This window comes from Mesoplodon densirostris, chromosome 9 (genome assembly GCF_025265405.1).
Source record: "Mesoplodon densirostris isolate mMesDen1 chromosome 9, mMesDen1 primary haplotype, whole genome shotgun sequence".
Lineage (NCBI taxonomy): Eukaryota > Metazoa > Chordata > Mammalia > Artiodactyla > Ziphiidae > Mesoplodon > Mesoplodon densirostris.
The window spans coordinates 69,269,179-69,295,298 of NC_082669.1; the positions used below are offsets into that span (position 1 = coordinate 69,269,179).

Consider the following 26,120-nt stretch of genomic DNA (forward strand, 5'->3'; position numbering starts at 1 on the left):
CAAAGAACCAAAACTACTGAGAGAGTGCCCCAGTGCAGGGAACAATGCAGAACAATGGCAGGACGCTTGGGCATATTCATTCCTTTGACATTCACCTGTCCTCTTTCCTTCACAAGACTGTAATCCTCACTGATTAGTATGACATCTAAATCTCTTAGAAAAGACCTAACTACCAAATGATTTCAGGAGAATAAAATACACCAGACCCCAGGCCACCCCCTTGAGCTCTGATAAAATGTAAATATCTAGCCAGTGAAGATGAACGTGGAGAATCCTCTTTTTTTTTTTTTTTTTTTTTTTTTTTTTTTTTTTTTGCGGTACATGGGCCTCTCACTGTTGTGGCCTCTCCCGTTGTGGAGCACAGGCTCTGGACGCGCAGGCTCAGCGGCCAGAGCTCACGGGCCCAGCCGCTCCACAGCATGTGGGATCTTCCCGGACCTGGGCAAGAACCCATGTCCCCTGCATCAGCAGGCGGACTCTCAACCACTGCACCACCAGGGAAGCCCGAGAATCCACTTTTTCTCTTCATTCATGACATTTGTCAGGATGCTGTTATCTAGTTGACTCCCAGAGATCTCTGAATTTTTCTGACTTTTATGAGGTTGTAAAAATCCTCGCGCGGAAAGAGCCTATGCCCCATGGGTTCAGAACGGCCACACCATGTGTCCCAAAGTCCCGCCCAGGAATCACGAGATCTGGATTCCAACGTTGCCACTCACCTCACAGGAGACCCTTTCCCATTTGTCCAAAGCATCCTCAAGCCAGCCTTCCAGACAACCACCACCATTCAATGAGAGACAGTACAAAAGAGGAAACACACTTGCTGTCCCAAGGCTAGAAGATTTCTACAAGGTCTAAGAATCCTCACCACTCTTTAGGACTTTCTTTTTAATTCTAAAACCTTCTTTACAAAGTCTTTCTCAGGCCCTCCCAACCCCCTGAGGCTCTTGCAGCGCTCAAAGGGTCGCAGGCAACTCACCGCAGGCCCTTCACCCACAAAGAAGTTCAGAAAGCCAGAGATGGCTCTGTCGGGTAAAGGGAGGCCTAAGTGTGAAAGCCAGCCACCACCATTTAAACTGTACTTCCAGTTAAAAGGGGAGGTCTGGGGCTTCCCTGGTGGTGCAGTGGTTGAGAGTCCGCCTGCCGATGCAGGGGACACGGGTTCGTGCCCCGGTCTGGGAAGATCCCACATGCCGCGGAGCGGCTGGGCCCGTGAGCCATGGCCGCTGAGCCTGCGCGTCCGGAGCCTGTGCTCCACAACGGGAGAGGCCACGACAGTGAGAGGCCTGCGTACCGCAAAAAAAAAAAAGGGGGGGGGGAGCTCTGAATTTTTTATTAACTAAAGAATCTAGGTAAGGCAAGATTGCTGAAATCAGCCCAGTCCTGAAGCAAGCCAAGCCTCCCTTATTCCTCACCACAGACTTACTGTAAAAAGAAAACACACAACCCCACCCAGGAGAGGCAGTCAGGCTCCAAGCATGCACTGCAGCACCTCACTAGGTGAAAGGATTTCTACTGAAACAAAGAAAAGGCATCATGGCACTCACTCCTTAGAGTGTCACAATACTGTTCCCTTTCCTACTATGTGTCTCCACCTCACCAGTTCTCTTCCACTGCTTCTGCTTCTTCACCAAATCCAGTCAACTCCTCCCCATGTTTCAAGATCTAGTAAGTTCCATCATAAATAGTGTTACCTGTCTTAGCTCTCCTTGCCTCTCCACACCTGGAGTGAACGCTCCAGGTGTGGAGCTCCCTCATCTGAGTTCCCTTAGCAGTTTGTTCCTGTTTCTAAGGTATCTCCCAATGTGCTGTACTATAGTTATTTGTTTATTCACCTGCATCCTAGGCAGACCATGAACTCCCCAGGGACAGGGACCTTATTTATCTCTGCAGCCTCCTGGTTTATCCCAGGGTCTGGCAAAAGGGAGGTACTCAACAAATGTCAGCTGAATTAAAATGAAACTGAATTACAGTCATTCTTATCACTTCAACTTTATGAAATAGATATTTCCTAAAGGAGCTTCAAGGTTTTATAAATATTAGAGATAGCTTTTCTCAAAGGCCCCATCTAAGCTAAGATACAAATTTATTCTCAAGTTCCCCCATGATACTCTTTTTTTTTTTCTTTTTTACTTACTTATTTATTTGGTTGTGCCGGGTCTTAACTGTGGCAGGTGGGCTCCTTAATTGTGGCACATGGGCTTCTTAGTTGCAGGAGACAAACTTTTAGTCGCGGCACGCATGTGGGATCTAGTTCCCTGACCGAGGATCGAACCCGGGCCCCCTGCATTGGGAGCGTGGAGTCTCAACCACTGTGCCACCAGGAAAGTACCCCCCACCATGATACTCTTAAGTGTAAAGTATAACTCACTTGGCCACCATTTTTCATTTCACTGGGATGTGTTCCTCACTGAGAAGAAGAAATCCATTGACAATATCTTGAAAGATGATTGTACAACAGGATCTGACCCATGCACAAAGTGGACATTAGGGGAACTAAGAAACCACTTCAGATGGAAAAAATTCTCTGTTCCACCAGAGAATGAACGGATGGTCTGTCAGAGGACGGGGATGGAATATTGGAGCAGATGACCACCTAGGCTCTAGCCAACCCTCAGACTTCAGAACTACAGGAAATCCAAGACACTGGTCAACTGGCAAAGGCACCATAATGTCTCCTTGGTAAACTTAGTGTTTCCCACGCACTGGGACAGCAAAGAAAGAAAAAACTTCTGCCCTTTGTTAATTACAATGACCTTGCCTTGATGGTATTAGGAGATAAATGCCTGCTCCATGAAATAAAACATTGCTGACTGGGAGCTGTTAAAAGCAGACACGGTGGTCTGAGGGTGTGAGGGTGTGAGGGACCCCCGGGGTGGACTAAATCAGCATTTGCTGGAGCCTCCTAAGCCCATATCTCTTTGTATAAACATAAAAATACAATGCCTTCCGCTTTTCAAAGATCCTCCTGTAGCCATTCCCTGAGTGTGGGCCCCCTTTTGGGGCCCAGGTAAGAATCACCTACTGCAGCCACCTCTCCCCCTACCCTTCCACTCTCCAGTCAATCTAAGAATGAAATGGAAAGGATGAGACAATGACCCCAGGATATTCAGTAGCTGAGCAAAGTGGAAGCTGCCCCAGGGTGGTCCAGATAGTCACAGTGTGTAAGGCTGAGTCTCTGAAGCTTGCCTTAAGATTAATGTGCGCTCTCTTTTTTTTTTTTTTTTTTTTTTTCCGGTACGCGGGCCTCTCACTGCTGTGGCCTCTCCCGTTGCGGAGCACAGGCTCCGGACGCGCAGGCTCCGCGGCATGTGGGATCTTCCCAGACCGGGGCACGAACCCGTGTCCCCTGCATCGGCAGGTGGACTCTCAACCACTGCGCCACCAGGGAAGCCCAATGTGCACTTTCTATTAGCTATTTTAAAATAGTCTATGGGCCCCATCACTGCCTCTTTGGTACCCCAGTTGGGAAGGACTATTTTGGTGAGTCTTTTTATAGTCACTTTGCCACTGAGAAGCATTTCATCCTTGCCCTCTGGTCCTCAAACGTTCCAAGTCACCAATAATAATAGGTAAGATGCAGTAAGTCCTACTATGACCAAGCCCTAGTCTAGGTACCCTACAGGTATTATTTCACTTAACCTTCACAGTAACAATATGATATAGGTTACTATTATTATCCTTATTTTAGAGATGAGGAAGTTGAAACAGGGGAGGTTCAGTAACTTGCCCAGAGTCACTAGTAAACGGTGGAGCTGGGATTCAGGCAATCCAGGCAATTCAGTTACAAAATGTGTGCTTTCCAACACTATACTCTGTTACCTCTCATCGAGCAAAACAAAGCAGCAACAGAGGAAGGAAAGGTGAAAACAGCACATGAGTTTCCTCTTTTGTTTTGTCTCAATGGTCCATAGGCTGGGAGTGTAATTTCTGGTGCACAAGAGTCCACAAAGAAAGATAATCCCTTCCTCTAGTCTCTACAAAGAAAGAATATTTCTGGGAGGAGGAAACAGTATTTAAAGTCACACCACTGCCAAGCCCCTACGTCTGGGAGAGTAAGGGGTTTGTATGAGGACTGAAGGAAATCAGGTTTGTGCAAGGAACTTCAGCAGCATCGTGTTCTAGAGCCGAGCTGGGAGTCCTGCCAACTGAGTGCATTTACTCTCTTTGATGTCTGCCTCCACATCTCCTCCGCCACCTGCCTGGCTCAGACAGGTGCAGAGATGAGTGAAGCCTGCTCACCTGTCTTCCTGTCCCCTCCAGCCTGTGCTCCTCACACCAGCAGCAGAAGCCAGAGAGATATGCAAATCTCAAATGCAAATAATACACATCATTGACCTTCTTAAAACCTCAGTGGCTCCCCCTTGCCCTCAGTGTGAAGTCCCAGCTCTGGCCCACCTACGTCCCCAGCTCCAGCCCCATCACACTTCAGCTCCAGCCCTGAAGGACTTGCAGTTCCCTGAGAGAAGGATGGTGATTCCCCGCTGTGGCTGGTCTCCCCACTGTACTGTCAGACCCTTGAGGGCATGTCCCAATTGTCTCTGAGTCCCCAAGGCCAAGCATAGCCCTGACCCAGCATAGAGTATCAATATAGGTATGAGGCTGGTCCAGGCAGGCAGGTGGATCTCCTCAGGGCTCAGGTAGGGCCTGGGGCACCATTCCTCTGCCAGTCAGATCTTGGAGCTGACAACCAGAAACTCAGTAGCCATACAGGGCAAGACCTGCAGGCAGGTAGGATAGTCAGAGCCCAAGTCCAGACAACAAGACACTGCTCAGGACAGCACAGGTGGAGACCCCTTGAGCTAAGGACAGAAAGATCAGAGGTACCAACCAAGACGATCACTTGGGATTCAAACAAAAGGGACAAAGAGGGAAGGTTGGGCTTTCAATAATGAAGAAAAACAGAAACAACATCAGAAACAAAGACAGAACTGCTCTCAGCCACAGCAAAATCCCCAAATGCCCTGTTTGCGGACAATGCCACAAGCTACCCCAGCCAGTTTGCAAGGTTATAAGCCATAATTAGGGCTGGCAAATAGAGACTGCCTACAACTCAGGATTCCTGAAAAAAAAAAAAAAATGAAAGAAATTGTGCCTTGGGGTAAAAAAGGAAGACGCTTGCCCATGAGCTGCAGGAAGTCTGTTATTTGAAGGGTCAGCCTCTCAGACTGTCAATTCCCGGCGCAGCAACGTTGACATAAAGCAGCCCAAGATTCCATCCTTATAAGAGTTGCCTAGAATATCTAAAAATAAGCCGAACGGGTGGACTTGCATCTCATGAATTTTCCTGAGGGTTTCACTCTGACCCTTTTTAATGCTGACAAACCGCTGTTGCCCGAGAGCTTTAACTGAGCTGTTGATGGACAACTGCATAATTTGGAAGCCAAGAACTTCCTACAGCTGCTATTAGCGGCTGGCCTATCTGGTTTCTGGTAATAAGCTCATCAAATTCACTGTACATGTAAGACCAAAACTCTGAAGCTGGGCTTCCCTGGTGGCGCAGTGGTTGAGAGTCCGCCTGCCGATGCAGGGGACACAGGTTCGCGCCCCGTTCCGGGAAGATCCCACATGCCGCGGAGCAGCTGGGCCCGTGAGCCGTGGCCGCTGAGCCTGTGCGTCTGGAGCCTGTGCTCTGCAATGAGAGAGGCCAGAGCAGTGAGAGGCCCACGTACCGCAAAAAAAAAAAAAAAAAAAAAAAAAAAAAAAACTCTGAAGCTATAAAAAGAATTTAGCGTTGGTCTCTGGAATGAGCCTTTCAACGTTCCCTGCAGGACTCCCTATGCCACCGCTGCCCCTCCCCCAGGAAGTGCCCAGTCAGCACCTAGGGCTCCGCTGGGAGTATGAAGAGCTGTGCAAGGCCAGCGCCTCCCCAGGGTACACAGGTCCATCCCCTGTTGTCTACTCAAGGACACGGCTCCTGCCATTGCCCCCTCTCCTGCACTCTCAGTGTCCCTCCCTTTACTGGATCATTCTCATCAGCACACAAATCTGTTATTTCTTCCATCATAAAAGAAAACCCTCTCTCACTTGACTACACGCTCTTCCACATACTGTTCCATTCTCTGCTCCCTTTTATAATAAAACTCTTCAAAGGACGTGTCTATAATTATCACCTCTTCTCCTCTCTTCCCAGCCTCTCTTGAACCTGCCCCAGCTGGACTGTCACCCCACCACTCTTCTGGCGCTGCTCTTATCAAGCTCAGCAATGGCTCTGTGTTCCCAAATCAATGGTCAGCCTCAAGCCTCACCTCACTGGGCCTCCGAAGCCTGTGACACATTTGATCGCTATCCCCTTCTGGAAACATGCACCTCACTGGCTTCTGGACACCACGCTCCTGGTTTTCCTCCCTCCTCAGTGGCCATTCCTTCCCAGCCTCCTTTGAGGACTGTCCTCATCCTTCTGACCTCCAACTTTGGGGAGCCCCAGGGCTGAGTTCTTCTCTATTTAGTCTCACTCCCCAGGGGACGTGCCCACATACATGCTAACCATGCCCCGTTCCACACCTCCAGTTGCAGCCTCTCGCCTGAACAGCTTCCTGGCAACCTCAGTTAGACGTCTCCCACTATTCTCAAGCTTAACACGTCCAGAGCAGGACTGTTTTCCCCTCAACCTCTTCTCCTCCCCATCTTCTTTATATCCAAGGAGATAGGATACAGCAACTCCATTTTCCAGTCGCTCAGACCGAAGGTGTTAAGAGTCATCCTTGACTCCCCTCTTTCTTACTCCACCTCCACTCTGCCTTCAAATTACATCAGAGTGCGGTTACTCCTTACGACCCACCACTTCTTCTCTAATTCAAGCCACTGCTCTGTCTGGCCGGTACTACTGCAGTAGCTACAAAGGTTACCCCATTTCCCCAACACACCAGTCTATTCTCTACTCAGGCACCCTGGGTGAAACTGACACCTCAACTGCTCAATTGCCTGCCCTCCATGGCCTTCCATCTCCCTTATAATCCTCACTGTGGCTTCACCTAGGTCTACGTGCACTTGCCTCAATTACTTCTCCAACCTCACTCCCCACTATCCTGCTGGCTCCCCACCACTCCGGCTGCACTGGCCTCCTGACTGTTTTCTGAACGCCCAAGCATGCTTCCACCTCAGGCTCCCCCAGTTACTCTTTCTTCAGCCTGGAAAGCTACTCTCCTCTAATATCCACATGACTCTCTCAATTACTCATGCCTCTTGGTTTGTTTTTTTTTTACATCTTTATTGGAGTATAATTGCTTTACAATGGTGTGTTAGTTTCTGCTTTATAACAAAGTGAATCAGTTATACATATACATATGTTCCCATATCTCTTCCCTCTTGGGTCTCCCTCCCTCCCACCCTCCCTAAGTCTCCTAGCCAGAGAGGCTTTCCCTGACCACTTCATCCAAAATACTTCCTCCAGGGCTTCCTTGGTGGTGCAGTGGTTGAGAATCCGCCTGCCAATGCAGGGAACACGGGTTCGAGCCCTGGTCCGGGAAGATCCCACAAGCCACGGAGCAACTAAACCCATGCGCCACAACTACTGAGCCTGCACTCTAGAGCCCACAAGCCACAACTCCTGAGCCCACGTGCCACAACTGCTGGGGCCCGCATGCCTGGAGCCCGTGCTCCGCATCGGGAGAGGCCACCACAATGAGAGGCCTGTGCACCGCAGCGAGGAGTGGTCCCCGCTCGCTGCAACTAGAGAAAGCCCGCACAGAGCAGCGAAGACCCAACACAGCCAAAGATAAATAAATAAATAAATATTTTTTAAAAAGAAAAAATACCTCCTCCCCTTTGATCTTTCTGCCCTGCTCAGCCTGCCTTACCTATTATTCCTCAACAGTATATATGTATTTGTGTATTTGTTTATTATTTGTCTGCCCCTCCCCGCCACATACACACTATAATGTCAGCTCCATGAGAAAAGAAACCTTGTTTGGTCTCCTGCCACATTCCTGGAGCCTGGAACAGTGCCTGGCATGTAGAAGAGCCTCTAAATCTTCACTGCATGCTGCCATATGTGAAGCACTGATTTGGGTCCTTTACATAAATGAACTCATTTAATCCTCCAAAGGGACTACAAGATAAGCAATATGATTATCATTCCCATTTCACAGAAGAAGGTAAAGCACAGAAAAGTGGTACATCTTGCTCAAAATCACACAGCTAGTTAGATGACAGAACCAGGATTCGAATCCAGACAGTCTGGTCCCAGCACCTGCTCTCTAACCACCACTGTGCACCTCCCTTAAGGAGCTCAGTGTGTAGTTTGGAGGAATTTTGAGGCTCCATCCTGCCTAGACTTAACATCCAGCACCTTGGCTCTGACCTTGGCCCCAGCTCTGCTCACAGGGCTCTGCCCTGCTGACAGCTGGGCCCCAATTCTGGTAGCTTCATCTCCATCTTACTCTTTGGTAAAAGAGTCCTAAGTCTCTGTCTTGGCTCACCTGCTCAGAATCCCTGTCCCCAGAACCGGGTCCTGTAAGAGCCCTCCCCAGAGACAAGAAGGCTTCTGGTTCTACACAGGCCAAGGGGCCTTCAGGTGCTGACCATCCAGCTATTTGGACAGAGCCCACCCCAGGAGCACCATGCAGTCGGCTCACCCCTCAGAACATGGCTGGCAGCCTAGTAGTAAATGCATCCAAAACCAGCCCATGGGGAGAAGCCTGTCCACAAGTCCCTACCAGCTAACCTTACCAGTCACTCCTGTACGGTTCACTAACCATTCCCAAATCATGTGCAATGCGCCAGGCGCTGTGTACAGCACTTCCCACACGTTACCTTATGTGATCCCGTGAGATAGGTAGTATCAAACCCACTTTGTAAATCTATGCCAAGGGTCAGGGTGGGACTGAGCCCAGAGTCCATCTGACGCCAGCGCCTGTGCTGTCCCTCCTCCTCCTCACTGTGGCCAGGCAGACTCTCTCCCAGCCTGCGGACATGGCTGCTTGTTCTTCGTGCATCTCAAAGGCAACAGCAGGTAGAAAATTCTGAAACATATTGTCCTGGCTGTCTGGGTGTTACACTCAAATGCATGTGTGCATGCGTGCACGCACACACACACACACACACACACACACACACACACACTCATTTTCTCCATGTCTCTCTCTCTCTCTCTCTCTCTCTCTCTCTCTCTCTCGGAGTCATGAGGCAAGGCCTCAGCCAGTGCATGTCTCTGTTTAAAATTAACAGACATCTGCATTGGGGCATCTCAGGACTATCCCCCTTTACATTTAATAATAACAATCAAGTTATTATCTTTGACACTAATTGCAGGCATTTGAACAGATAATCATAGCTCAAGACATGAACTTCTCCTTTGCTTACTAAGAATCACTGGGGACTTGCCTCTGACTGAGGCCTGAGTCACTCCATACACTTCCAGAGCTGCCAGCAGTGAGCAACAATCACAAGACTATCAATAAGCATTTCTTGAATACCTATTGCATACGAGGTGGCAAAGTCCAGCAGATAGAGCTCTGAATGGACTCCTCAAAGGTCCAGGTTTGAGCTCCAGCTCAGTCACTTATTTGTTGTGTTACCTTGGGTAAGTCACTCTGTGTCTCTGAGCCTTGATGAAAAGAGAGATGGAACCAACTGGAGTCTAATGAGATCTCTTCTACATTTGGCATTCTATGGAGAGGCAAAGAGGCTTCAGATCCCACACAGTAGAGGCCAAAGGAAAGTTTTCTTTGAGGGAGTCTGCTGTCCATGGAAAACACCAGAAAGGATTGTTCTACGTGAGAGATGGTTGGCCTTTTGAATGTGAAATGCCTGATATACTAAAATAACTATCAGAATGATGGACAGATGCCTGTATGCACTCATTCATTCATTCAGGATGGGAGTGGCCAAACTGACCTTTACTCAGGTCCTGACTCTGGAAAAAGTTCCCAGCTTTGGAGTCAGCCACCCCTGGGTTGGAGTCGCAGCTCCAACTCTTACAATCAGTGGATCCCTTGGCAAGTTGGTTAACCTCTCTGAACCTCAGTTTCTGCATCTTTAAAATGAAATAATCGTTCCCATCGCCTCCATTTCCCAGTCTCCAGAAGACTGAGAATAGACCTCTTTGAGCACACTCAGATAAAAGGCAGTAAAAGTTTGTCATCACCCCCCCTTAATTCACCAAATAGGTCCTTTATATTCCATACTCATCATCAGTATACTTGGGGCTCCCCATCCATTTAACAAGTTTTTATTGAGTGTCATTTTTTCCTAATTATATATTTATTTTATGTATCTCTTTTTAACATCTTTATTGGAGTATAATTGCTTTACAATGTTGTGCTACTTTCTGCTTTATAACAAAGTGAATCAGCTGTATATATACATATATCCCCATATCTCTTCCCTCTTGCGTCTCCCTCCCTCCCATCCTCCCTATCCCACCCCTCTAGGTGGTCACAAAGCACGGAGCTGATCTCCCTGTGCTATGTGGCTGCTTCCCACTAGCTATCTATTTTACGTTTGGTAGTGTATACATGTCCATGCCTCTCTCTCACTTTGTCCCAGCTTACCCTTCCCCCTCCCCATGTCCTCAAGTCCATTCTCTATGTCTGCATCTTTATTCCTGTCCTGCCGCTAGGTTTATCAGAAACATTTTTTTTTTAGATTCCTTATGTATGTGTTAGCATACAGTATTTGTTTTTCTCTTTCTGACTTACCTCACTCTGTATGACAGACTCTAGGTCCATCAATCTCACTACAAATAGTTCAATTTCGTTTCTTTTTATGGCTGAGTAATATTCCATGGTATATATGTACCACATCTTCTTTATCCATTCATCTGTGAATGGATGCTTAGGTTGCTTTTCATGTCCTGGGGCTACTGTAAATAGTGCTGCAATGAACATTGTGGTACATGTCTCTTTTTGAATTATGTTTCTCATGGTATATGCCCAATAGTGGGACTGCTGGGTCATATGGTAGTTCTATTTTTAGTTTTTTAAGGAATCTCCATAGTGTCTGTATCAATTTACATTCCCACCAACAGTGCAAGAGGGTTCCCTTTCTCCACACCCTCTCCAGCAGGAGATTTGTTTGTAGATTTTGTAGATTTTGTTTGTAGATTGTTTGTAGATCTTTTGATGATGGCCATTCTGACCTGTGTGAGGTGATACCTCATTGTAGTTTTGATTTGCATTTTTTTTTTTCTTTTTTTTGCGGTACGCGGGCCTCTCACTGCTGTGGCCTCTCCCGTTGCGGAGCACAGGCTCCGGACGCGCAGGCTCAGCGGCCATGGCTCACGGGCCCAGCCGCTCCGCGGCATGTGGGATCTTCCCGGACCAGGGCACGAACCCGTGTGCCCTGCATCCGCAGGCGGACTCTCAACCACTGCGCCACCAGGGAAGCCCTGATTTGCATTTTTGAGTGTCATTTTGCTCCAGGTATTATGCTAGGTCTCAGGATCACAAGTGAATAAATAAACATCGCTTCCATCTACACTAAGCTTCAAGTCTAGAGGGGGAGATGGAGATGAACACAGCATCCACAGGGTATTCTCAGCAGCTTGCATCCCAGCACAGAGCAAACAGGTACATGTACTGTATAAATATTATTTGATAAAGTTAAAAAAAGAATTAATTGGCAAGAAAAGGGAAATCCACAGGAACACATAGAAGGGAAACCAAGATCAGATATGGGAGGTCACAAAGACTTCCTTGGGGAAGAAATGTTTCAGAGAAAGAATATTCCAGGCAGAGGGAAAAACACATGCAAATCCTGGAGAAAAGACACAGAGAACTGAAAGCAGGGCAGTGACTGTTTCTCAGAGGTCACCACAGTACCAAGAAAAGAGACATATCTGCCTAGGTCCATAGGGACTAGATCTTAAAAGACATTATGGGCTCATTTAAGGAGGACGGATTTTACTGAGGGCAGTAGAAAGCCTTTAAGGGATTTTACAAGGCAGAGATATCATGAGATATTTATTTTAGAGCTATGCTTCTCAAATCCCAGTGTACTTAGGTATGTATCATCTGGGTGCTTTATAAATGCAAATTCTGATTCAGCAGATCTGGGGTGGGGCCTAGGATTCTGCATTTCTAATGAGCTCCCAGGTGATGCTAATGGTGCTGGTCCATGGACCACATTTTTGAGCACCAAGGTTTTAGAGTGATCACTCTAACTAGTTTTGATAAATGAATTGGGAGAGAGCAGAACCAAGGAGACAGGGACACCAGCTGGATAAGTGATAGTGAGGAAATGGGCTGAGGAAGTGGCAAATGGAACAGAAATAGATGAGCAGAGATGGAATATTACAGGATTTGTCAGGGGAGAAGAAGCCAAGAATGGTGTTCCTGTTCCTGGCTTAGGCATCTGAGTGAATCAAGGTGGCATTCACCGAGACAGGGGCCCAGAAGGAAAAGCCAAGTTCGGGAGAGAAGATGAATTTATCTTTGTACACACTGTTCTTATGAGGTTCCTCTAAAAATTTTAAGTAGAGATATCAAGTAAGTAGTTGAATATACAGATAGAGAGTTCAGAAGAGAATTCTAGATCACAGACATATAACTGGGAGCCATCAGCAGGTATATATTTTTTTCTCTTCTCTGAAATGCCAAAGAAGCTAGAGCTGCAATTTCCTTCCTTCTGGCAGCTTCTGAAATACTTCCAATATAATGGGGCAGGGAGCAGGTAGCTGGTAGCTCCATGGCACTCCCCTTCTTAAGCTTGTCTACTGCTCCCTCAAGGTTCCCCACAAGCAATCATGGTTGGGACCTGCTAGGGAGAAGAGTGCTCCCTCACAGAGGCTAGGGGACTTTATTTCTACCCACTGAAATCCAAATTCAATCTCCTTCATAGACTATTTGAGAAAAGGAAATAAGAGAAGATTATGAAGGGTGTCTGGCATGATGCCTACTAGCAGAGAGTGGAGAGAGGGAGCTAGGCTGTAGTCGCATGCATTACCATGTCCAGGAGGACTAGCAAGAACTTGGCAGGGCTTAAGTCCCAGAAGGTCAAATAAGCCCCAGAAAGGAGCAGGCACAGGAAACAAGAAAGACAGGAGGAAGCCCCACATATACAGTCAATTAATATTTAACAAAGGATCCAAGAATACTCAATGGGGAAGAAAATGGTCTCTTCAACAAATGGTGTAGGGAAACTGGATAACCACATGCAGAAAAATTAAACAGGATCCTTATCTTACACCACTCAAAAAAGTTAACTTGAAATGAATTAAACACTTAAACATAAGACCTGATACCATAAAATTCCTAAAGGAAAACAGGGGAGAAGCTCCTTGATATTGGTCTAGGTGATGATTTTTTTGGATGTGGGACTGGGACTGACCAAGACTGGGACCTGTTTCAAAGACTGGGGTGACCAAGTAGCTCTGACTGTAGGGTTTGAAAGATGCTATTTCACAACCCCGCCTCAGCTCACTCCACTCCTTCTTTCATCTCTCCACCCTTTCCTTTCAAACCCCAGCTCAAGTCAGCTTTTGCCAGAAGATTTCCCTGGACCCTCTGTTCATGTCTTTGTGTCCCCATTTACCCTGTATGGATGACCAACATATCCTCCATATCAATTTTTTGTGTATAATGGTTTAATGACTACCTCCTTCAATAGACTGTGAGCTCCATATGGCTGTTGCACTGGAGTGATATCAAGATAACATCCAAATGTAACAGTCTAACTCTTCTGCTGAATATAAATAGACTTTCATTTTCAACAATATGACAGACTTGGAAGTCAAGGAAAAAGACTCCTGGCACAGGGATACCAAAAATGCTACTAAAACATTTTAAAACCTCTTTTCATTGACATGTCTGAGCTGGCATGAGAGTTATAGAAAGGCTCAAAGGTTAGGAACAATGAGAAACCATAAATCCAGAGAGATAAGCAAGTACTGAAACTGGCATTCTCCCTGGAGAAATCTGGCAATCTCTGTTGGCTTAGGGACTGATTTTAATTGGCCTCATGAGCATGAGAGGACAGGAAATAAAGTCTGGAACCAAAAAGGGGTGGAATGCTAAAGTAGAGCTCTTACCAAAAAATTGGACCTCAAAAAAAGCACCATCCTCAATTGTATGAACTAGATTTTTTTTTTTTTTTTTTGCAGTACATGGGCCTCTCACTGTTGTGGCCTCTCCCATTATGGAGCACAGGCTCCGGACGCGCAGGCTCAGCGGCCATGGCTCACGGGCCTAGCCGCTCCATGGCATGTGGGATCTTCCCGGACCGGGGCACGAACCCGTGTCCCCTGCATTGGCAGGCGGATTCTCAACCACTGCGCCACCAGGGAAGCCCGATTCTACATTTTTTGACATTTTTGCAACAAGTTGTATTATTTTTATAACAACAATAATGCCATTTTTAACTCATACTAAAATAGTAAAAGAAGTTGGTACTATCTACTACCAGATGATCTCCTTGGAACCTTCCAGCTATGAAGATTCACTAATGCCATGTATGCCCAAATGACGAGCAAGGATTGTGTGTGTGTGTGTGTGTGTGTCTGTACGCACGCACATGCGCACACGTCAAGTCAGCCCTCAGGAAAGAGGGACTCACTGAAACTTGAGCTCTCAAGTCTCTCCTTTCTAGCAAGTTAGAGGTCAGACTTCACGAAAGGAGGAGGAGAAGTGAATCTGAATGTCTGAAAGCTAAACCTCGGTCAGTCCATGCCTTGTAAAAGTTCCTGGGACGGCATTACTCACAGATTCCAAAAGTGCTGTCATACAAACAGCTTAGACACAGGTGAAGATGATGTGCTCTGGAAAACTGTTAGATGATACCAAAATGACTTTAGTAAAGACAATAATACTAGTGATAAAAAGCCATGTAAGAAGAGTAAATAAAAGTGTTTTGGGTACATAAAGAACATGCAGATATCTGTTAAGTTATTGAATAAATCAGGTCTCGGGAAAACCAAAATAAAAACAGTTTTATGAAATATAAGAGTGGAAAAAGGAATATTTTAAACTAATGCATTTTCTGCCTCTTGAGATTTTTAAATAGGTATAACAAAGTAAAATAAATATTAAAAATACATGTGGGGCTTCCCTGGTGGCGCAGTGGTTGAGAATCTGCCTGCCAATGCAGGGGACACGGGTTCGAGCCCTGGTCTGGGAAGATCCCACATGCCGCGGAGCAACTAGACCCGTGAGCCACAACTACTGAGCCTGCGCATCTGGAGCCTGTGCTCCGCAACGAGAGGCCGCAACAGTGAGAGGCCCGCGCACCGTGATGAAGAGTGGCCCCCACTCGCCACAACTAGAGAAAGCCCTCGCACAGAAACGAAGACCCAACACAGCCAAAAATAATAAATAATTAATTAAATAAATAAAATTTAAAAAATATATGTGATTTTTTTTCTAGTCCCCTCGAAGTCTGTATGTTCAAGTACGCCATTTTAAAAAATTTTTTTGAGGAATCTTCTCAAAGGGGAAAAAGAGGACTCACCTTGTATTAGGGGTCATTTCTTTATGAGACAGCTTGAAAAGCGACGTGGGGTGCAGGCAGTGGTCTGGGGCCCCTACTTACCTGGCACTCTCATCCTCTCTCCCTTTCCCAACCCAGTGGAGCCCAAATCTCAGGACATAACAAAGCAAAAGGCTGGAAGCTGGAGAGGGCTGGAGCAGACTGCACACGCCGCCTTTCCTTCTCCCTGGGGAGGCCACAATTAGTATGGCTGTGGAAAAAGTGACAAGGCAGAAAAAGCAAAAACTCTTGCTGGCTGGCTTACAGGCGAGTCATTGCCAAGGCCACACGGTGAGTGAAAATCCCTGTAGAAGAAGAGTTTTCCCCTGAATTGGGCAGGGGTTGGTTCTTAGGGAAGGGACCTCAGAATTCTGAAAAGCCAGGGCAGTGGGTGGCGGGCTGAGAGCTTTTCTCCGTCCCTCCCTCAGCAGTGCAGAGGGGCTGCATGCTGTGTGGGACCCCCTCACCACCCCTGCAGCCTTCAGGTGTGATGAGGCTCGATATACCTGCCACTGGAGACTTGGAGTGGGTCAGGGCGCTCAGGGCTGATGGGTGCTGATATGTAAATAGGGGTCTGGGTTGAGCTGACAGGACACATTGAGAATCTTAGATCTAAGATCACAGGATCTTCCCAGAGCCCTCCTCCCATCCTCTCTCCCTCCCTCTGGGATGCAGAGGCTCAGAGTGTGCTTGGGAATGACCTAGATATTTATTCAGGGGCAGGGGTGAGAAGGGCCTCTGGGAAATCCTTGCCCTCAGGGTGTGGTCTGGAAGGGAAAGAGAGGTGGAGACATCCCCTGCCCCGCTCCACTAGGAAACTCAAAATATAACCTTGGAGGGATTTGGCCAAGTGGCTACTCTCTATGAAGAAACACACCACACCCATACATTAAAAACAAAGGGACATTTTGATGTCCATTTTGACATGGTTGTCTTGTTTTTGGTTTTTGTCTTTGTCTTTTTTCTTCTTGACATGACTGTTTTGATGTGGCCAACTGTTTTTTAAAAAGTTATTATAAGGGCCTCCCTGGTGGTGCAGTGGTTGAGAGTCCCCCTGCCGATGCAGGGAACACGGGCTCATGCCCCGGTCCAGGAAGATCCCACATGAGCCACGGCCACTGAGCCTGCGCGTCCGGAGCCTATGCTCCACAACGGGAGAGGCCACAACAGTGAGAGGCCCGCATACCGCAAAAAAAAATTTTTTTTGAAGTTATTATAATCAATATGCACAACTTAATCAGCTAGCCTCAGCCTTTGTCTCCCACCCAAATCAGAGACGTAGGATTAGGATGTCACTCAGGCAGGTATATAGCGCACTGGACTCGTCAGATTCTTACTCCTCACTCGTGCAAGGGCAGAAGTTCCCTGGCATACCTTCAACATCACTCATTGTGACCAATGAAAAATTATTCCCAATTACCTTTATTCTGATTTTAAAATCTTTAACACAATTAGGCATTACATAATTGGAGCAGTTGGAGGAATAGGTGAAGAATGTAGGAATACACTTCTTATTGAGTATTTCTGAATAGGGCGTTAACTACCTGCCCCTAGAAAGCAGATTGAAACACACACACACACACACACACACACACACACACGCACACACACACACGCACCACTGCACAGGCTGAACAGTTTGAGTAAATTACAGACAATATAACATCAAGGGTGACATATGTATGTGGGATCTATGTCCTTACCCCAGAAGTAGGTGATCGAGGGCCCCAGCCCCCTAACACCAAAGGCTTTGTGTTTTCTTGCTTTCTTCCCCTTTGTCTCCAGTATTTCTCTGGTTCTACATCCTCCTCTTTCCTATCTTTCTCACTGCAGTTATTGTTTTATTTCCACAGAAGAATCACCATGACATTGTGAAAAGAGAACTGGACTAGAAATCATATCTGTACATCTACATGTACAGAGTCTACATCTCTGATTGTTTATTTATCTGTAAAGATAATTAATATTTAAATGATTATCATGTCCCAACGCATGTACTAAGTTCCTTGCATAAATTACCTTGTGTAGGTGAGGTCAATACCAATACCGTTTCCATTTCCATTTCCCAGGTAAGGAAATGGGCTCAGAGAAGGCAAGTTTCTATAGCCAGGATGTATCAGAGCCAAGGATTAAGATTCCAGAGCCTATTTTCCTGGTACCCACTTGCTGGAAGAATTAATAATGGGCCACCTGAAAGTCTAACTAACTGCAAGTGATCTAGGATAAAGCATGTCATCAATAAAAAATAAAAGTTGATTTAAATCTTTCTTTATTAAAGGCCAGCAATAAGGCCACGTGTCTCACCTACCACAGAAAGCTGTCCTGAAGATCAAAGACAAAGAGACTCTCTAGGGCCTTTCTAAGCTGTAAAGTGCTGTACAGCTGTGAAGCATCCTCCCCCAAGTTCTCCACCCAACAGGAGCAAATACACCACTGGTGGCTCAGAGCTAAACAGGTTACTCAACCCTGCCCTAAGCTGAGACTGGCTTTGCAAGCAATGACTCAAGTAACTGCCAGGAAAGAGAATCAAAGGAAAGTGACTCAGAGGCTTTTCAGCCTTGATAGGGCACTGGGACCAGGGCTGGCCTACCTACGGGGAAGACATTGTGGAAGTGGGGGCAGTTCCTGCAGGTAATGCCAAATCCATAGGGGTCCAGCACTTGCCCATCACACCTCCGTTCTCATCAGTATTGCCTGACACTAACCTAAGCTTTTAGAAGGCCATTTGTGTCTGTTTAAATTACCTTGGAACAGGGAAATACCTTAGAAGATGCTGTGAGTGTTAAAGATTAAGACACTAGTAGTATCACCATCCACCCTCTGGTCTTTAAAAATGATAAAAGCTTTTGTTTTATTTTTATATTAATCAGTCCTTTTAGTTCGGCTAAAAATTTCCAAAAAATGTAATCCCAAATTAAAAGCATCACTGGTAAAGAATCGTAATTATCCTGTCATTTTAGAAATTAGCAATAGTGGTTGCTAAGGGGCTGGGCAGGTGAAGCAGAGAGACTGGGCAAATGAAAGCTGCCTAGGATCCAGAGTCTCTTTTTGGGGATCTGTGAAGATCCCAAATCAAGAATTCAATAATGGCTATAACACAATGTATCTAAGAATAGTGTTCCTTCTAGGTGGTTTCTATGCATTGACCAGTGGTTTTCAAAGTGTGATCCCTTGACCTGCAGCATCAACAGCATTTGGGAACTTGTTATGAATGCAAATTCTCAGACTGCTTGCCAGACTTACTCATCAGAAACTCTGGAGTTGGGGCCCAGGAGCCTGTGTTCTGGCCAGCCTCCAGGTGACTATGATACATACATTGGCGGTAAGGGAGTCACCTGGGAAATTTGGTTACAGTAATTAACACCCCCAGCCCTATCTCATACCCACAAGCCTGGGCTTCGGAAATTAGCTCTCCACGTGATTAAGATAAACACCAAGATTTGAAAACCACTGATCCTAGCATATGAGAGGACTGAAGTTAGAGGCAAACAGTGACAAAGGGATTAATAGCCCACCCACCAAAGTGGTATGACATTTACTTTAAACTGAAAACATCTTATCAGCAGCAACAGCAAGAAACACTTTCTAAACTTAAGCAGAGCCTCCTGAAAATACAGTTGCGCTTGACCACCACCCCACCCCAAGGGGGTCTCCAGATTGCTGGGACGTACACAAATTCAGCTGTCCATTAGCATCAAAAAGCCCAATAAAACCTTTCATATTTTCCCACTGAAGGCCTAAACAGCCTCTCTTTTTTTTGTCAAGTCGGTATATAAACCTTTATCTCTAGCTATTCAGCAAGTTACTCATTACTAAGTACTCCCTCAGGTGAATATAATTAAACCTTGTCTTTTCTCCTCTTAAACTACTGTCAGTTAATTTGCAGGCTCCTGACTATAAGCCTAAGCGGGTAGAAGAAAACTTTTCCTCCCAACGGCGGTAACGTTTTCAGGAGTCACAGAGGATTTAGATGAAAACCAAGAAACAGAAAATAAAATTCAGCAAGACAGGGAATTCCCTGGTGGTCCAGTGGTTAGGACTCGGTGCTTTCACTTCCAGGGCTCGGGTTTGGTCCCTGGTCGGGGAACTAAGATCCCATGAGATGTGAGGTGTAGCCAAAAAAAAAAAAAAAAAAATTCAGCAAGACAATGTTCCAAGACCATCATTTGACAAATATCGGTTGCAGTATGAAACTACCTCTTGTAGGACAGACCTTTTCCAAACGTTAAAACAGCAGGACAAAAAAAAGGCAGGGGGGGAATAACAACTGAAAATTGAAAAAGCCCTAATAATTTTAATACACAGATTATTAACCAAAAACCACCTTAATGAATAATGTCAAAGTCTCTCCCCATCCAGGGGAATTTCTGACAAAAGCTAGGAGCCTCAGATAATCTACTGCTGATTATTACACAACAGACAGGTAGCTGTGGAAGGTATTTTGTTTATCTGGCTATTGGTTTATTCTGAGATACCTTTTTATTGAAAATGGATCAACCTGATCCTTACTTTCTACCAGTGAGCAGGGCCGCAAAGCTCTAAAATACAAACATACAAAACACCCATGCTTAATATAAGCCAGGTCCCCACTTGGGTTTTGATACCTTACCTTCACAATAGTATCATGAGAGAGGAGTAGGGAACTATCACCATCCGGAGTAAAATGAATCTCAGAGGCTCAAAGCCTTTAATGAAGATGAGGAGAAACAGCTGGCCTTACTGCCCTGATTCTGCGCACTGAGTCTTTCCGCTTAAAGTTTTTTCACTTTAATTACCACCACAATAATATCCAAGGTAACTGTTTCTTCCTTAATACTCTGACATCTCCCTCCCAGGACCAACGCACTTTCCCTTGGTTCCCCTGGGTATAGCTCAGACAAGACAAAGCTTTCAAAGGACGTTACTAAATACTAGTAAAGTAAAGGACTGGAAAATGGGAAATAAACCCATAGCACTTAAGACAAGTAGTATAAAGAAGTAGATAAGAATATAAGTCCAGGACTAGACTACCAAGGTTTAAATTCTGGCTGTCATTTACTAGCTGTGTGACCAGTTACTGAACCTCTCTGTGCCTTGATATCTTCATCTGTAAAATGATAATTAAAGGACCCATCCCACCATCTCATAAAATAACATCTGGCACATAGCACACATGTATATATTCAGTTTGGTTTGTAAAGTACAAGTTTTAGTTTGCAGCATATCTCCTTTTCTCCCAGATTCACAAGCTCTGTGCTATTCGACCCAATATCTGGAGAAATTCAATCTAGTCCAACAAAGGGCCACCCAGATTCACAGGTAAGGGCAACTCACCTCACTTTTAAAGATGATAAAACTGAGTCTCATCTGCAATTCCAACTATCTAAACCCACCACACTTCAAAGATTCAAGCTCAAATACCATTCTTTTTCTTTTAAGAGCAAAATATAGAAATTGAATAACTTTGTATAAGTATCCTAGGTGACATAAAACTCTGAATGTTATTTTTAATTTGAGATATTCTTTATGAAATAAAATGGAGGGAATGGAAAAAAGGAATTTTCATACAGTCAAAAAGTTAAAGTTAGGGGCCTCCCTGGTGGCGCAGTGGTTGAGAGTCCGCCTGCCGATGCAGGGGACACGGGTTCGTGCCCCGATCCCGGAGGATCCCACATGCCGCGGAGCGGCTGGGCCCGCGAGCCATGGCCACGGAGCCTGTGTGTCCGGAGCCTGTGCTCCGCAACGGGAGAGGCCACAGCGGTGAGAGGCCCACGTACAGCAAAAAAAAAAAAAAAAAAAAAAAGTTAAAGTTAAAAGTATTTCCAAGGTGTATTCATCAAATCCAGAACAGAAATTAATTCAATGCAAATTCCTAGAAATTAGTTTTCAGGACTTACAAATGTGTGAATTAACTGCAATATACAACTCTTCTGTCCATATCATCAAAAGCATGAGGAAAAAATATGGTAATATTCTTCCATAGACATCTATATATTTGTAATTCAACTGATATCACACACAATCTAGTATTGAGTTGTTTCATCCAATGTAACTATGATAAGATTATATAAAAATGAAATTTCCTTCCTACACATTAGAAAATATTGTCTCCAGATACTTTAATAATGTCTTACACTTGTATAGTACTTATAGTTTACAAACCAATTTTATCTCCATAATTTCCTTTCAGCTTCATGGCATAGGAGATGGCACAACTCTATTTGTACTCATTTTAAAAGAGCTGATAGTACAGGCTTAGAAAATATAGGTCTCCTGGCCTAGGATGCAGACCTTAGCAGGACCCAGATATCCTGACTCCAAATCTGGTTCTCTTTCCATTAACACCACAAGATATCCTATGAATGCAAAAAAAAAAAAACTAAATATTTTATGATGATAAATCCCCCCTTGCAAGCATAATGTACATGTATCTTCTTTTAATTTTTGTTTTAAAACGCTGTTTGAGTGAAATGAGAACAAATAAAAGCTAATAGATAAACTCACACTATTTTTTTAAAGGAAATTCTCAAGGGAATAAGGTTACACGTATACTTACCTCTCATGAGTCAAAGTGAGAGCCAATCCCCCTCTCCACTAACCTCATCTTTCTCTTCAGGGGAACTAATATTGCCCACTGTATCTACTGAATCCCTCTTGAACACTCAACAGACAATAGCAATAAGCATCACAACCTTGCTTGGGATGAAGTGGGGATTTATGTATGAGACCAAAAGCCCAGCTGATGTATTTGGTAACTTTTCTAGTGTGATTTTTTAAATTACATGTACCAACTGAGAACTCTTCCTCCCACTTACACAAAACAGGACTTACTCTATGAAATGGACCTTTGAATATCTCAAACTAAAAATTGAAACGTTTCACAATTCCCTTCAGTTTCAGCTGAAGAGTTTTAGAGGTCTGGTTCAGGCATCATACTCAGTATTTGCACAGCACTTGACAGTTTCAAAGTACTACTGCATGCACTGTGTCTGGTTAGATTTTCCAGCTACCTAGTGAGAAATGTATTATTATCATCCCTATGTCAGAGATGATAAAACTGAGGCGCAAGGAGGGTATCCTGCCCAAGACCACAATGAAAGCAGGAGATGGAGACTCAGACCCACCACCGACTCCAAATCTCATGGGCTCTTTTCACTTCTCCCTTGCTGCCTACCCTTAAGATGTCCTCCCCAGCCACACACCCCCAAGTCCCTTCAGAAGAGACTAGCTCAAATACCGGTTTCCTTCTTCACACATGGATAAGTCTTGGACAAGCTGCAATCTCCTGCCCGTTTCCCACTTCCCCTGGGAGGAAGGTGCACCTCCTTTATCCTTGTCTTTCCAAGACAACAAGGAAGACGTCTCCCCATGGTGCCGACACCAGTACAAAGATAGGGAAAGGGATCCTTAGGGTGTAAACTGCCTTGCCAGCTACTGTTTAAACCCCTGTGAAAGATGATCCTTATGAAATAACCCCTTATTGACATGAGTCAGAAATGAGTCTTAACCTGTGAAAGTTAATGGGCAAGTTTTATGGGCAAGAGGTTATGGGCAAGTTATGGGCAAGAGGTTATGGGCAAGTTATGGGCAAGAGGACAAGAAAACCGAAATCCTGTTGGGAGACAGAGCCTTCATGCCTCCCCCTGACGGTAAGGAGGGCCCCCATAGGTCTCCACGGAGCAGCTCCCCGCGATCCTTACACAAGAGAAGGAGACTTACCCGCGGCGCCGGGGCTTCCAGACAAATGGGGCCGAGACATACTTGCCGCACGCTTCAGCACCGGGGACAGTTCCAAACTCTCTAACTTCCCGCGCCCTTCCGAGCTCGGCGCGGCCCGCTGTGCCTCCCCGGCTGCGGGCCGGATGGCGGCCTCTCCACGCCCTGGTCCAAGCCTCCGGGTCTTGGGGAGCGCGACAGGGTCTCTGCGAGCAGCGGGAGCAGCCGGGGGCGCCTCGGGCTGCGGCGGCGAAAAGCCCAGCTGCACCGAGGCGCTGCGGGACCGCGCCAGCGCCGAGGAGACGGAGCCCATCTCGGAGGGCCGGGCTGGGCCCAGCGGAGCGGCCAAGGCTCCCGGCGGGACCCACACCCCTTGCGTGCCAAAGGTTTACTCTCTCCTTGCGCCGGAGCGCCCCCAGCCTCTGCTCCTCCTGTGCCTCCGCGGGGTGCAGCCCCTCCTCGGCGGAGGAGGAGGAGGAGGCTGCAGGGAAGGCTGCGCGCCCACGCCGGGGACTGAGGAAAACCCGGGCGGTGTCCGCGCCTGTCCGATAATCCGGCATGGTGAGGACACTTGGAGGGGTCAGTGCGCAGAGACTGTCCAGAGGTTTTACTGGGGATTGTGGGGGGAAAGGGCGTGGCATTATGTGAGGGATACCGTTTTTTCCTCTACTTTCTGCACTTTGTTCACCTGGGGCCAAAGGACTGGCACGTCCTTCCTGCTCCTTCCGACACATCTGGGCCGCCTCTGTCCCCCGAGAGGATGGAGGCTTTAGCGAGGGCAGAGAAGGAGCCTACCTTCTTCTCAATTACTCTTCTTAGGGCCAATATCACTACTCCTCCAGGCTGTGCCTTCCCGCTGAGCCCGGCTGGGCTCCTGGCTGTCCCTGAGGAAGGCTCGGCGATCCCCTTCCCCAGCGTACCTCCTCCCGCGCCCCTCATCCTGGGTGCCTCCCTCTTGTGGGGACCAAGAAGATGCCCACCCTTCCCACGGGGGATGGAGGCCAGAGAGGGCAGCCAAGGTGCAAGGGGAGGCAACTCTGCTAGTACTCCTCAGGAAAGCAGCCCTGGGGGCTCCCATGAAGGGAAGCCAGAGCAGCCAGGGACCCTATCCCCACCCCTTCTCTGACTGCAATAAGAAGGTGGTGACACCTAATGTGGATCCAGAAGCAAGAAGAGCAGCCTGGAATTAAGTTCCAGCTAAAACCCTGTTGCCCAGAGAGGTATCAGGTCTTGCCCAAGGTCACAGCCAGTTAGTTAGTAGCAATGGAGTTGGATCTTGTGTCTGGGACTCCTCTTTCTAAACCCAGTCTCCTATCCTCCCTGCTCCCCATCTTGAAGGTTTCAGGCACTGAACTATGAAGCAAGACAACTGTGAAATACACAGAATATGAGGTTGGAATGTGTGAAGGGAGAGGGACTTTATCAGGGATTCCTCAGCTGGCCTGGGATCCAACCTCCCCTGCTCCCTCAGTGCCCAGCACTGATATGACTCTTGGCACCGTCATCTGTGAAATGGCATACAAATAAGTATGCGGGAAGTAGTACTGTCACGGAGGTGGCTTCCAGATTGACAAACCCCAAGGTGGGAGGAAGAGGAAAAAAGGTTTTAGAATGCTCAGCGGGCATTTAAATCAGAGGATGAACTGAAGTGGGACAGCTGCAGGGCCAACACAGCTCTCTGTGCTTGGCATTGTCTCCTGTGAAGTGGGCAGAAGCTGAAGTCCTAGGCCCTGAGCTAACATTACGTGGAGGCAAATGCACACCACGATCCCCATGCCATGCAAGGACCATCAGGAGTGTCCTCTCACCTCTGCTAACATCAGGAACCCATCTTCTCAGGGCACACAAAAGGAAAGCAACAGTGTCCCTCAACCCATTTGTGTGTATGGCTATATTAACTTCTTTATCATTTTGAAGTGCTTTTTATTCTTTCCTTGCTCACTTGATGGACAAGTAGAAATCCTCTCTCTGGGCAAAGGACCTTTTAGAAAGGGAGCTCCCTGGGCAGACATTTCCTATTCTTGTACCTTGACTCGATTTTCCTGCAAACCTGACATAGGCATCATTAGCAATAATGTAACTGTGGGCATGGGAGGAGGTGAGGAAGGAGGTATTTTGGACCTACTTAGGAGTACACACTCCACTTGACTGTACCCACTGGGAAAATATTTACATAAACATAAGACTTTTGAATGGGATGGTAAAGAGCCGCTACCCTAAACCCTCAGAGTGCCCTCTGACACACTGATTGACCTAAACCTTTCCCCAGGACACACGCGCGCGTGCGCACACACGCACACACACACACACACACACACACACACACACACCCCTCCTCCAGGAGGGAAGCTAAACTCAACTAAGAGTTCGGTTGTTGACACTGCTGCTGATAATCAGATTCTCCCCAGTTCTCCTGTAAGTGGGAAGAGATGAGCCTGAAACAATCTTCCCTGTTTCCTTTTCTACTTGCATTAAAAAAAAAAAAAATTATCGAAAGCTAGAGCTTGGTTAGAGGAAGCTGTTAGAGAATATGCCAGCTGTAGGTGATGTCATTCTCATGCCCTTGCCTTTCCTCTTCCAGGTCACTGACCTCTTCCATCAGGGCAGGAGCGCTCCTATCCAGCCAGACTTCCACCAGTGGGTGGTCAGCAGAGTGTGCGTTGAGGGGCCTTGGAAAGATCTGATTCACCCATGCTACAAGTTGAGTAACTTTGGATCTTGGACATTCTACCACTGACAGTGTTGAATATTACCTGAAACACTGAAGGTGGAGAAATCCCCTGTCCTTTCATGTCCTGGAAAATAGCTTACAACCAAAAAAACCACCCTTTCCCAGATGACTTAGATAACACTCAATGATGTCCCTTTGCTTACCTATGACAAGGGTAGACACTGACCCTATAAATTCCCATTCTTTGCCTCATAAATGATTAGCTGAACTGTTTCATCCACACTGATCAACTGGACAAAATGCTTGCTAACCAAACTGTGGGTAAGCTTCTCTCTTTCCTCCAGGCCTCTGA

The 26,120-nt window shown here is 46.5% G+C and overlaps 1 protein-coding gene across 1 annotated transcript in view; it reads right to left on the bottom strand.

Annotated features, from left to right (window-relative positions):
- PDE1C (phosphodiesterase 1C) overlaps positions 1-23,410 on the bottom strand; it is a 545,840-nt gene extending 522,430 nt beyond the window's left edge. The window contains exon 1 of the mRNA XM_060107830.1: positions 23,101-23,410. Coding sequence (XP_059963813.1) covers positions 23,101-23,410 — 310 coding nt within the window. The remainder of the gene's footprint in view (positions 1-23,100) is intronic.
- Between the last annotated feature and the right edge of the window lie 2,710 nt (positions 23,411-26,120).